General features: G+C 39.0%; 1 protein-coding gene and 1 non-coding gene across 3 annotated transcripts in view; one reads left to right on the top strand and one right to left on the bottom strand.

Moving 5' to 3' along the window:
* The window catches only part of PPP6C (protein phosphatase 6 catalytic subunit), a 31,498-nt gene that overhangs the window by 11,862 nt on the left and 5,257 nt on the right, over positions 1-14,379 (bottom strand). For both annotated transcript variants that reach the window (XM_045562672.1, XM_045562673.1), the window contains exon 2: positions 2,584-2,679. In XM_045562672.1, coding sequence (XP_045418628.1) covers positions 2,584-2,679 — 96 coding nt within the window. The remainder of the gene's footprint in view (positions 1-2,583; positions 2,680-14,379) is intronic.
* LOC123646736 lies at positions 3,703-3,807 on the top strand. Its single transcript, XR_006737997.1, has one exon. It is a non-coding gene; the product is annotated as a U6 spliceosomal RNA (small nuclear RNA).

Raw genomic sequence — 14,379 nt, 5'->3', positions numbered from 1 at the left:
GTTGCTCAGGTTGGTCTTGAACTCCTGGTCACAAGCAACCCTCTTGCCTCAACCTCCCAAAGTGCTGGGATTATAGGCATGAGGCACCACACACCCAGCCACATTTCAAAAAAGGTCTTAAGGTATCAGAAACTATTAGTCCCATGGTGGTGGACTCAAATTTTCCAAAATTCCAATTTTTCATTAATAAACTAAAATTTTGGCAACAAATACTGTGAACTGTTTTCCTTGAAATGACTGGCTCACTTCCCTTTGCAAAAATGGTTGCCAAATACCCAACTCTAAATAACCAGAGGTTGTCATTCATTCCCTCAAGTAAAAATAGTGTTCCACAAAAAAGCATGTACTTCAGCTCATGACTCAAAGAATTTCACAAGTACTTTTCCTTGAGTAAACTTTCTTCAGTACACATCAGCAGATATGGTTTATACATACTTTCCATTTCAACACACAGATTTTTTGAACAAGGTATATAGGGTTGAGAGTTAAGAAAATTAATATTTGCTACTTCTTCAAGGACATTCTTAAAGGAAACTGGCATCTTACTTTACTGTGCACATATGTTGGTGAAAAATACAGTGACAATCAGCACAGTCTGGTGTCACTCTCTTGATTCACACTGAGGCACCAGCAGTTTTACCTTCCATTGTTTTTGTACCAACCTTCGGGACCCAAGGGTCCCGTAGGCCACATTTACCACATTTGTGAGCTAGCTGAAGTGGCTTCTTAAATAGCTATATATAGCCAAGAAGGGATTTAAATCAAGCTATATCTGACACTGCAAGCTATAACTCCTCACTAGATTACCTTGCTTCAATGCTTCTCAGCACTACATGCTCGCCAACATGTTTACTGACACTCATAACCCAATCTTGCAATTCTAGAACTGGCGCAAGGGGAAGATAAGTCCCAAAGGGTACAGATTTAATCAGTCAGCAGATGTTTAGAAGCTCAAATTCCATATTTTTGATTAGCAATTGTTTTTAAGGGTCAAGTACAAGAGAAACAACATCCACAGTCTGGTGGCAGTCTTAAAATAACATGTGCAACAGGAACCAAAATGAGTTTCAAATCTTGGTCTGCCCTTTAGTGGCTGTGTGAGTTTGTATTAATTCTTCAATGTTTCCGTTTCACTTTCATTCTCCACAAAATAATCCTATCTGTGAGGGCTCTTATAAAAATTTGACATAGAATATGTGAAAAAGTACTCTGTTAACCTCAAAACACAAGATAAATGTTAGTAAGAATTATACATACAACACAAGGTTTATATAATATAGAAGTTCAATTTTATGATTTTAATTTATTTTCGTACTTTCATGTTGTCTCTACCTTCCTGACCCTTGATCATGGCTGTAATTCATATATTAAAAAGTCCTTGATAACACAAGTAATCCTTCAATTTTAACATGATAATCAGGGGAAAACATTGCTTGGTTTATTCCAGTTTTGGGGAATGTGTTAAGGCACTGCTTATATTAATATCCTTTATGTTAGCAAAATGCAAATGTTTATTACACTTTTGGAGAGAAGTTACATGAAAATTTTAAGAAATCCATTCCTAAAGGCTACTTACTTTAAAGAACTGTAATTTTAACAGATCAAGGACGATATAATAGGGCCTCTATTTATGAGGTGATGACATGCAGATGTCAGATTTATTATAACCTCAACCATCCAGAAAACGCCTTGAAAAACCAAAAAGAAAATAGTTCTATAAATAACCAAAACAGGACTTCACTCACGGAGCAGCCCCTAATCAGAGCCAATGTACACACATTTCTGCTCCTTTATGCAGTCACATTTAATGCAAGGAAACTGCACAGATGACAATAAGTCCTGTAAGCATCCATAAATACTATATTGTTCACAATGTATTATAGGTCTTATAGCCCCAACTACATTGTATAATATGTATACAGCAGGCTATAAGTAATCTGTTCGGCTTTCATTTCCCACTGAAAAATTCTACAGATACACATAAGGTTTCAACGAGGCTAAACACTGACAACAGAGTCTAAAGATGAGGTGTGCCCCTCCTGTATCTGCTTTGAAATTATTACAAACAAACAAAAATCCATCTCATTCTATCAATAATTTGCTGTGAAGTCATATACCAACAATTTTATTTTTCTGAAGCTTTGTTACTCTCATTCCCACTAAAGAAATGATAAATTTTCAACAATATATGAAATGAATAGAATAAAAATAAATTGAATGAAAAAAATGCCAAAAACTAAAACATCTCCTATTAATCATAATTATTATCAGCAGTCCATGTTTGTGTTCTATCTCTTCAGCGCTCCCATCCCACCCCAGCCATTCCCCAGAACAATAATATTGCATTCTATTCACTTCACAAATGTAATCTCAACAAACTCTATAAATAATTTAACCATTGCTTTTATTCACCAAAACAGTAAATCAGGAATCATTAGTGTCACAGAGACTGAGGCAACCTAGCTTACCACCAGCCGTTATTTTGTTGTTGTTGTCATCATCATTTTAATTTTGCAGCACAAGTAGAAAGACATATGGATCATGGACAGTACAAAACCTAAAAATCTGCTAATGAAATTTTACCTGTCCATGTATGTCTCCACACACTGTTACTGGTGTTGATACTGGCTGAACATTTGACTCTTCCAAGAGGAGGTCACAAACATAGTCACATAGCCGCTGTTAAAGAAAATAAAATGCAAACATTTACTACAATATTAAAACTAAGGATCAAACACAAAAAAATACAAAAGACTAATACTTACACTAAGTATATGTATATTTTATATATATATAAATATATTGGGGTTTTTTTTTTTTTTGAGACAAAGTCTGGCTGTGTCACCCAAGGTAGAGTGTAGTGGTGTCATCATAGGTTACTGTAACCTCAAACTCTTGGGCTCAAATGATCCTCCCAAGTATCTGGGACTAGAGGCCTGTGCCATCATGCCTGGCTAATTTTTCTATTTTTGGTAGAGATGGGGTCTCACTCTTGCTCAGCCTGGTCTCAAACTTCTGGCCTCAAGCAATTCTCCCACCTCAGTCTCCCAAAGTGCTAAGATTACAGGCATGAGCAACCGCGTCTGGCCTAAGTGTACTTTTTGACAAGAAAGGAAACTACCCTGTGATTGATTCTAGGGTTAAAGGGTTAGAGTTCTGTCAGCTTTCACAGAGTTCATAATGCATAAGACTGATACAATGATATGACTACTGCAAAATGCAAGCTCCCTGGCTACAGAGACAATAGGTTCTAGGAGACAGATGGCTTTACAAGGAACTATAAAATGATGCTTTTCACCAAAAAAAAAAAAAAGAAAGAAAAAAGAAATGTAAGAGTAAATAATTTTAGGCTGGGTGTGGTGGCTCACACCTGTAATCCTAGAACTGTTGGAGGCCAAGGAGAGAAGATTACTTGAGCTCAGGAGTTCAAGACCAGCCTGAGCAAGAGCGAGCCCCCGTCACTACTAAAAACAGAAAAAACTAGCCCTGTGTCGTTCATGGCCCACACCTGTAGCCCCAGCTACTCAGGAAGCTGAAGCAGGAGGATCACTTGAGCCCAGGAGTTTGAGGTTGCAGTGGGCTAGGCTGATGCCACTGCACTCTAGCCTGAGCAACACAGAGAAACTCTATCTCAAAAAATAAATAAATAAATAATTTTGATGATAAAAGGTTTCTAACTGCTAATTTTAAAAGTAAATTGCAGTGCTCACTTCAGCAGCACATATACTAAAATTGGAACGATACAGAGATTAGCATGGCCCCTGCACAAGGATGACACAAAAATATTAAAAAAAAAAAAAAAAAAGTAAATTGCAGGCCGGGTGCAGTGGCTCACGCCTGTAATCCTAGCACTCTGGGAGGCCGACACAGGAGGATCGCTCGAGGTCAGGAGTTTGAGACCAGCCTGAGCAAGAGCGAGACCCCCGTCTCTACTAAAAAATAGAAAGAAATTATCTGGACAACTAAAAATATATACAAAAAATTAGCTGGTTGGACAAGTCTTAACCCAAAAAAATAAAAAAGAAAAAATTAGCCGGGCATGGTGGCGCATGCCTATAGTCCCAGTGACTCGGGAGGCTGAGGCAGAAGGATTGCTTAAGCCCAGGAGTTTGAGGTTGCCGTGAGCTAGGCTGACGCCACGGTACTCCAGCCAGGGCAAAAGAACGAGACTCTGTCTCCAAAAAAAAAAAAAAGTAAATTGCAAACCATGCACTTACCATATGACTCAGCAATTGTATTCTTGGCAATAAAAACATGTTCACACAAAAATCTATACACAAATATTCACAGAACATTAATTCATAATAGCCAAAAACTAGAAACAAATCAGAAGTCCTTCAATGAATAAACAGCTAAACACACTGTTCCACAGAATACTACTCAGCAATAAAAAGAAATGAATTATTGCTACATAACAACTTGGATTAATGTCAAGGTATTTATGCTGGGTGGAAAAAACCTATCCTAAAAAATTATAAATTATATGATTTCATTTATATAACATTGTTCAAATGGTAAAATTATAGAAATGAAGAACAGATTAGTGGTTACCAGGGGTCCAGGAGCTAGGAACAGCAGGAAGTAAGTATGTGTGGCTATAAAAAGACAACAAGAGGAATTCTCATGGTAAAGGAATTGTTCTGTATCTTGAATATAGTGTTGGATACATGAGACTATGGGTAATAAAACTGCCTAGAGCTAAACACACACATAAATAAAGTAAAACTGGAGAAATATGAACAAGATCATGGATTATATCAATAATGTCAATATCCTAGTAGTGGTATTGTACTATAGTTGTACAAAATGTTACTACGGGGGAAACTGGATAAAGGATGTTTCGGATCTCTGTGTATTACCTCTTACAAGTGCATGTAAATCCATAACTATCTCAAAATGAAAAGGTTAACTGGAACTAATTACAAAACGCAAACCTAAAATTGAGGAGTCCCTCTATTTCTCAAAAAGAACTCTAAATGTCTGCATTCAAAAATATTTGTCCTCTGAAAGCACTCAAACCAACAAATTTTATAGAAAGCAAATGATTCTCACAATAGCATTCTCAAAAAGCAAGTATATATTCCTGCTATACATAGGAAACTGCAGGGGAACCTTCTTTCCACCTGAGACCAGCTTGTACTATTGCCAGAGAGACCTACTAGATTTTTTTTTCTTTTTTATCTTTAGATACAAGGTCTCACTCTGTCACCCAGGCTACAGTGCAGTGGCCAGATCATAGCTCACTGTAACCTCAAACTCCTGGACGCAAGCAATCCTTCCACCTCAGCCCCCCAAGTAGCAGGGACTACAGGCGTGTATCACTATGCCTAGCTAATTCTTTTATTTTTTTGTAGAGATGGGTTCTCGCTATGTTTCCTAGGGTCATCTTGAACTCCTAGCCTCAAGTGATCCTTCAGCTTTGGCCTCCCAAAGTGCTGGGATTACAGGCGTGAGCCACCATGCCTAGTCCCGATAGGTCTGCCCAGAAAGGAGAAAATAAACTAACAAGCAGAAATAAATTATTTTAAATATTAAGGAATCTAAAGGCTACAATCTGTTCAATATATGAGACTCATTTTAACAGTGATAGCTATAACAATAGCTACACAGAGGCATATATAAGTGAGAACTCACAATGGGAAAGGGAAGAGGAGGAAAAAAGGCTTCCTAAAGAAAATGAGAGGAAACGGAAGTGTTCATTTCCTATATTAGCAAAACAGAAAACTTCAAAATAAGATGGGTTTGTCCTTATTCCTAGGATAAGTTCTTCATCTTCAAATGGCACCTTAAAGGCAAGATCTTCCTTTTGGCCTGGAGTTCTTCTGGCCTTGAATCCTTGAGAGGCTAGCTCCTCCTTGTGCTGTATTCCCCACAACCCCTATGCTTCAACAAACAAATCTGTAGTCCTTCCATATAATACACTCATTATTCATAACAGGAACAGATACTGGTGACTGAAACAATGTTACTGAACTCTGAGCCTTAACTTATATTGAAAGATGGTCTTTCACTTGACTTACGTAAGACTGAGACTCACAAAGATGAAGGTCACAAAAGTTCCAGGTTTTGTCAATTATGAATAAAGTGGCTATAAATACCTAAATGTAGATTTTTGTGTAGAAATAAGTTTTCAACTCATTTGGGTAAATACCAAGGAGCAAGATTGTTGAATCACATAGTAAAAGTATATTTAGTTTTGTAAAAAACTGCCAAACTGTCTTCCGAAGTGGCTGTACCATTTTGCATTTCCACCATTTTGCATCTCCACCAGAGAGTTCTTGTTGCTCCACAACCTTCATCAGCATTTGCTGTTGTTAGTGTTCTGGATTTTGGCCATGCTATTAAGCATGTGTTGTGGTATCTCATTTTTGTTTTACTTTGCATTTCCATAATGACATATGATGCAAAGCATCTTTTCATATGCTTGTCATCTGTGTATCTTTTTTCTTTTCTTGAGACAGGGTATCACTCTCTCACCCAAGCTGGTGTGTGCAGTGACACAATCATAGCTCACAGAAGCCTCAAACTCCTAGGCTCAAGCAATCCTCCTGCCTCAGCCTCCCAAGCAGCTAAGACTATACGCATGCACAGGAAGACTGCCAAATTTTTTCCTTTGTTTTTACTTTTTGTAGAGACAGGGTATCACTGTGTTGCCCAGGCTGGTCTTGAACTCCTGGCCTCAAGGGATCCTCCCATGTCAACCTCCCAAAGTGCTGTGATTACAGGCATGAGCCATGGCACCCAGCCTGTATATCTTCTTTGGTGAGGTGTCTTTTGACCATTTTTTAATCAGATTGTTCATTTTCTTATTGTTGAGTTTTAAGTGCTCTTTGTATATTTTGGATAACAGTTCTTTATCAGATATGTCTTTTGCAAATAATTTCTCCCAGTCTGTGGACTGTCCTCTCATCCTCTAGTCGGGGTCTTTCACAGAGCAAAATTTTTAATTTTGATGAAGTCCAGCTTACCAATTATTTCTTTCATGAACACATTTTGATTTGCTTAGGTTTGATTTGGAGAGTGAGGACCAGGAATACAATTTTTCAACAACTTTTTTGAGATATATTTCACATACCATAATATTCATCCCTTTGAAGTACAAAATGCAACGGTTTTTATTATATTCATAAGGTTGGCAACCATCAGTCACCATAATCAATTTTAGAACATTTCATCACCCTCAAAAGAAACTCCATATACCCACTGGCAATCACTATTTCCCCATACCTGCACCCCACAGCCCAAAGCAATCACTAATTGCTTCTTTAAAAAGAAAAAAAAAAGGCCAAGCACAGTGTCTCATGCTTGTAAGCCCAGTTCTTTGGGAGGCTGAGGTAGAAGGATGCCTTGAGGCCAGGAGTTCAAGACCAGCCTAGGCAACACAGCAAGATCCCATCTCTAAAAAAAATTTAGAAATTAGCCAGATGTGGTGGTGTGCACCTGTAGTCCTAGCTAGTCAGGAAGTGGGAGGATTCCTGGAGCTCAAAAGTTTGAGGCTGCAGCGAGCTATGATTCTGTCACTGCACTCCAGCCTGGGCAACAGAGCAAGACCCTGTCTCTAAAAAAACAAAAATAATAAAAAGTATATGTATTACCTATTAAAAAATAATAATCACCACCTTAACCACAACCACTTAATCTAGTCCTTGTGGATAGATGGTTGTGCTTCCAGCTGATTTCAAAAGATCAATGGTAGACAGCATCCTACTTCTATTAATAATCCATTAGATCTACGATATATATTTATTATTCCTATAATCATTAGCATCCAAAGTTTACAATATACTATTCGCATTTTTTCTTAAGTGAACTCACTTCCATCTAGCTTAAGGGTAGTTCCAAAAGACAAATATACCAGAAACTGATGAATAGTTCAATGTTTAGCCTGTATATATTTATTTATTTATTTATTATATTTTTTAGAGACAGGGTCTCACTCTGTTGTGCAGGCTGGAGTGCAGTGGTGCAATCATAGCTCACTCCAACCTCAAACTCCAGGCCTCAAGTGATCCTCCCACATCGGCTTCCCAAGGTGCTGCAATTATAAGGTGTGAGCCACTGAGCCTGTGTGGCCTGCATTTTTTTAGAGTCTTTCATCACCATCTCCCTTCTCCTCATCTTGCCAGAATAAAAAGCACTGACTGCTCTTTTCAGGTTAACTTCATAGCAACAATTAATACTCTGAAAATATTTTTTCTAATACTGTACAATTTTAAAAATTAATACAATGATGCTTCAAAGTACCTATCTCAGGACCTCACCCACCTTCCTTGGGTATAATGCCTTGCTCAATTAATATTAAGATTTGTAATATTTTTTCATGTGCAGTCACCAAACCTCCTCAACGAATTCCACCACCACCAAGGTATTTGTAGAAGTCTTTGCTATAATCTGTACAAGAATGGGCAGAATTTTCTGTTTGTTTCCAAGTCTGTTCTCCATGGGGCCTGCATGTTGTCAGTTATTTGTCCCATTCACACTCCCTTTAAGATTCCATGTCTTTTAAGAATAGGCCTAAACTTCCACAAGTGAGAGTCAGAGCCCATACCGTGAATAAAATTTGAATATTTTTCCCCAACATATCCTCTGATACAAGCCCCCAAAGAAGCTCATCATTCATTCGTTCCATAATACATCTCTGAGAGAGAAAGTTCTCTATTCCCTACAATGTTGATCTCTCAACTTGGCCACCTTCGTGAAATTATTTGCAACCTATAAACTTGGGGCCTCCACTGTGTACAACTCTACAAAGATCAATTATTAAAATATTATTGCTCAAACAACAACAAAAATGACTGTATATTCCATGCTAAATTATGCCAGACTGTCTTCTACAGAGCTTGTCCTCACCCTACCCCTCCTTTCCCAATTGCTTTTCCCAAAATTGCACTTTCATATCATGTCATCAACCTGTAGTGAGAGACACTGATCAGCATCTATCTTTCTGCAGGCTTCTAGAATCTCTAAGTAACCTGGTCATCACAGCTTTTATTTTACATATTATTCTTACTTTTAAGAATAGTAAAATAGCTGGCTCCATCTTGGTTTTCTATCTTTATTCTATCTTATTTTTCTTACTTATTCAGATTGTAATTTATCTTGCTATATTGAAAGCATCTTTGTAAACCACCTTATATCCTTTTTGGAACAAATCAAATTATTTATTGAAAAATTTGAAACTAATCACAACACAGATTCCTGAGAGACTGCATGGTTTCCATATTTCAATGTACCAGAATTTTCACCCACATGTAACTGGCTCTCCCAGCTCATCATCCCTCCTGAACTGCAAGTCACCAGGGCCCATATCCCAAGTGCTGACCTGAAAATAACAGTCAACCATAAACTGAAGAACATCACTGTGAAACCCTGTCCATCTCAAAAGCTGACTGTCTGGAGAACACATGTAAACTATTTAGGAGCATCCTTCAACCAGTGGCCGGGCACACTAACAAGAATAAAATTATAGCTGCCTCCTGTGACTGCTACTTTCTGCAGATCCCAACTGAGGATTTAGAGAGCTATGTCTCTAAGCCAAAACCATTGCCTCTCATCTCTTCAGTTCAGCAGTAGCTTATAAAGCCCTAATAAGCACACACAAAAATAAGAAAAGTCTATGAAATTTTAGTATAAACCCTACATAGGTCAGCCAAATACACATACAGTGGCCTCAAAGAGCCCAGCCTTACCATGGGCAAGACACAGCCACCTCTCCTCCCAAACTCTTCACAGCTTTGTTCTGCTGCTTGGTTTGCAGGAAGCATGGCTTCTCTTACTGTTCCAAAACAGTCATTGAGGCAAGATTCTCAATCTTATCCCAAATTTAGGGCAAACTACACCCCTTTCTCCCCATCATGCCCAATTAATTCCTAATCCTTGAGTAAGAAGGGATTCATGATCCCCCTTCTTAGGAGATTCCTATTTCTCTTCTCCACATTTTTCTCAAGATACTTGTTCACAGTTCCATTCTATTCTCTGCTGTCTCTCTGTTCCCTCTTGCTCCTCAAATATACTGGATTTTAAATTTTTTTAATTCTTTGTTTACCTGATCTTTACATCTAACACATATTTCCTTTATTTACATTTATATACTGGCATTTATAAAATACTCTTAGCTTAAGAAATAAAAATCCATGAAAAGTTATAGCTTAGTCTTTATAAAAAATCTCTACTATAATACAAATCACTGGGAATGAGGAATAGAAACCGAGATGACAATGATATTCACAACCTTGCAATCCAGAAAGTAACATCTGTATCTTCAGGCTAGACCACAAAATGAGTCTAGCTTAATGATACTTTAGCATCTTAATCTGAATAAGTTGAGAATGGAAGTAATTCTTTGTTGTAGGGTGCTGCTGTCCTGTGCATTACAATAGCAGTCCCCAACGTTTTTGGCACAAAGAACTGGTATCGTGAAAGACAATTTTTCCACAGACTGAGGTTGGGGGAGGACCAATGGGGAGCAGCTGTAAATACAGAAGAAGCTTCTGCTCACCCACCCCTCACATCTTGCTGTATGGCCTGGTTCCTAACAGGCCACGGACCGGTATCAGTCCACAGTCTGGGGATTGGAGACCACAGCATTACAGGATGTCTAACAACATCTCTAACTTATACACCTACTAGATATCCACAGCAACCCCCTCTCCAGCTGAGACAACCAAAAATGTCTCCAGACACTGCCAAATATCCCCTGGGGGGCAAAACTGTCACCAGTTGAAAACCACTGGTCTAGATCTTTCTCCTGAGTTTAATATTATTAGAACACTGGAGCATATTTAGCAATCAATAAATACTTGTTGTCTAACTGACATGGGTATCAAACAGTCTTCTGGACATCTTTATCTCAATGTCTTAACTTGGAAGCATCTCAAACTCAATATGGCCCAAGCCAAACTCCCCACATTCCATAATCTTATAGTATTTACTAAGTAATCCTTGCCAGAAACTAAGAGATTAAGCTGAACTACTGTCTTCCTCATAACCTAAACCTAATCTGCTATTACACCTTCTTCATTTCCTCTCTAACACCACAATCACTTGTCACTGCCTTACCCAGAGTCTCACAATGTGTCTCCTGGCCTAGCGCTTCTAGGACATTTTTGTCCCATTCCAATCCATGGTTCACAATGCTGCCAGAATAATATTTCTAAAACCTACTGTCACTGTCCTTAAGAATTCCTCAAGAATATTCCTCTGTGACAGTGTTTCCCAAACTCCATGTCATGATTTTGTCATATTCCTACCACACACAACAGTGTATCCCTATAATAGTTTTATTAAATCTACTTTTCTTTTTCATTAGCTACATTTTATTTATTTTTATTATTATTATTATTTTTTTAAGTAGAGATCAGGTCTAGCTATGTTACCCAGGGTGGTCTCAAACTCCTGGCTCAAATGATTTTTGATCTTCCCACCTTGGCCTGGGATTACAGGCATGAGCTACAGCCCTACCACAGCCCTCGCCCCTCCCATTATTAGCTACATTTTAAACAATATTACAAAGTCACAGTATGATCTGATTTTCCTCTAAAATATAAACATTTCAAAGTGTTTGTGTACTACCTGAAAGATAAAAATGCAAGTTTATCAGCCTCTTCCTATCTTCCTAGCAATACCTCCAGCCACACCATACCACTTCAAGTTCTCTGAAACAGTCATGTTCTTTTAGATTACAGTATATACATGGCATTTGTTCTGCTTGCATGTTCTTTCCTTCCCATTTCATCTACCTAAACCCTGCTCATCCTCCCAAATGTTCCCCCTTTGTGAAATCATCTCTGGCTCCAGCATTAGATGCTGCTTCTTCTATGTTTGCCAACACCCTAGGAAGTACTCTACTATAGCACTTGTTTACCTCTTTATCTCCCTTACTATATTGAGAGTACCTCAAAGGCAGAGAGGAGTATCTAATTCTACCCCTGGCACCACCGACAGGGAATAGTACTTGACACAAGGAGCCATTTAAAGAAATATTTGTTGTAAAGCAACATACAGTTTGATTCAACCAACCTTTATTGATTGTCTATCACATATAAAGGCAGTGTTCTAAAACTGTGGAAAATAAAAAAATAAACAGGGAATGAATCTGGCCCTCAAGAAGCTTGTAGTCTAATGATGGAGACAGACATATTTGCTATCACACAAAACATAACACTGTAAGTAGTAAAATGGAGCAATAAAGTGCTATGGGGGGCCGGGCGCGGTGGCTCACGCCTGTAATCCTAGCTCTGGGAGGCCGAGGCGGGTGGATCGCTCGAGGTCAGGAGTTCGAGACCAGCCTGAGCAAGAGTGAGACCCCGTCTCTACCAAAAATAGAAATAAATTATCTGGCCAACTAAAAATATATATACAAAAAAATTAGCCGGGCATGGTGGCTCATGCCTGTAGTCCCAGCTACTCGGGAGGCTGAGGCAGTAGGATCGCTTAAGCCCGGGAGTCTGAGGTTGCTGTGAGCTAGGCTGATGCCACGGCACTCACTCTAGCCCAGGCAACAAAGTGAGACTCTGTCTCAAAAAAAAAAAAAAAAAAATAAAGTGCTATGGGGCAAAGCAATGTCCGTGTAGAAAGAAAAGAACGGAAATTTAAAAACAGCAAATAAATTCAGATATGAGGCTGGGCATGGTGGCTCACGCATGTAATCCTAGCACTCTGGGAGGCTGAGGCAGGAGGATCACTTGAGGTCAGGAGTTTGAGACCACCCTCAGCAAGAGCGAGACCCATCTCTACAAAAAACAGAAAAATTAGCAGCACGTGGTGTCGCATACCTGTAGTCCCCACTACTTAGGAGGCTGAAGAAGGAGGATTGCTAGAGTCCAGGAGTTGGAGGTTGCAGTGAGCTATGATCACACGACTACACTTTAGCTGGGGCGACAGACTGAGACTCTGTCTCAAAAAAAACAAAAAAAATTCAGATATGTACTCTGCTGAGTCACTGTGGCAAAAATCACTTAAACCTCACCAAGTCCTGGTTTTGACATCGTTCAGCCTATGACAAGGATTATGTAAATGACAGAAAGACATGAAGGTGCTCTGAAAACTATAAGTAGCAATGTAAATTCTAATCATTGCTAATCAATTCTGACTATGCAATGCAGGCATGCTGCATAGAGGAAGTGACATCTGAGTTAGAGCTCAAAAGGCAGGTAATAGAGGGTATAGAAGAAACATAAATGGTAGTTGATTGGTTTTTTTTGTTGTTGTTGTTGTTTTTTTGAGACAAGGTCTCACTCTGTTGCCCAGACTGGAAAGACTGGGGTGCAGTGGCATGATCACAGCTCACTACAACGCAGCCTCAAACTCCTGGGCTCAAGAGGTCCTCCTCCTTCAGCCTCCGGAGTAGCTTGGACTACACATGTGCACCACCACGTCAAGTTAATTTTTTACATTACTTTTCAGAGATGGGAGTCTTGCTATGTTGCCCAGGCTGGTCTTGAACTCCTGGCCTCAAGTGATCCTCCCTCCTCAGCCTCTCAAAAGTACTCGGATTACAGGTGTGAGACACAGCACCCGGCCTATAAATGGTAGTTATAAACATGAACCCTAAAGCCAGACTGCCTAGGTTTGAATCCTACCCAGCTTCTTCACTTACTTACTACCTATATGACTTTGGGAAGTTACTAAATCTGTCTGTACTTCCATTACCTGTAAAATGGGGCAAAATATTAGTACCCAACTCATAGTGTTATTAAGAGTATTAAATGATTTACCCTTGGCAATATAGCAAGACCCCGTCCCTACAAAAATAAGAAAAATTAGCTGGGCATGGAGGTACCCACCTGTAGTCCCAGCTACTTGAAAGCCTCTAGCAGGAGGATCACTTAAACCCAGGAGTTCAAGGTTACAGTGAGCTATAGACTGCAGTCTATCCTGAGCAACAGAGCGAAAGACCCCCAACTCTTAAAAAAAAGTCATTTAAGTCATTTAATATTTGTGCTACATAAGTATTAAATAAGTAAGTAAAAGAAACAGACTGAGAAGAAGCAAAGCAGAAAAGTACAGCACATGTTGTCAGAAGAGGGCAGTCCAATGTGCTGAGTATAGAAAGTACAATAAGGAGAGTGAGGGAAGGGCAGAGGCAGGGGACTAAAAAAAAAAAAAAAGAAAGCACAATAAAAAGAAAAGTGATATAGTGGAACGTATACCTAGAAAAGCATGTGATTAGCCATTCTAAAAAGTCAGAAACTATATCAGAAAGAGCTCTGCACAGGAGGGCTTTCCAACCAAATTCTGGCTGTCACTGATCAGCTGTACATCCTCAGGCAGATCAGAGACTCTACAAAGCTCAGTTTCCCCCTCAGTAAAGTGAGAAGAGTACAGAACTAGATGAACTCTGATTCTCTTTCAGCTCTGAAATTCTAGGACTAGGAGGGT

The sequence above is a fragment of the Lemur catta genome, chromosome 10 (assembly GCF_020740605.2).
Source record: "Lemur catta isolate mLemCat1 chromosome 10, mLemCat1.pri, whole genome shotgun sequence".
Classification (NCBI taxonomy): Eukaryota; Metazoa; Chordata; class Mammalia; order Primates; family Lemuridae; genus Lemur; species Lemur catta.
The sequence above is the reverse complement of the archived record's forward strand: the minus strand, read 5'-3'. Positions and strand labels throughout refer to the sequence as shown.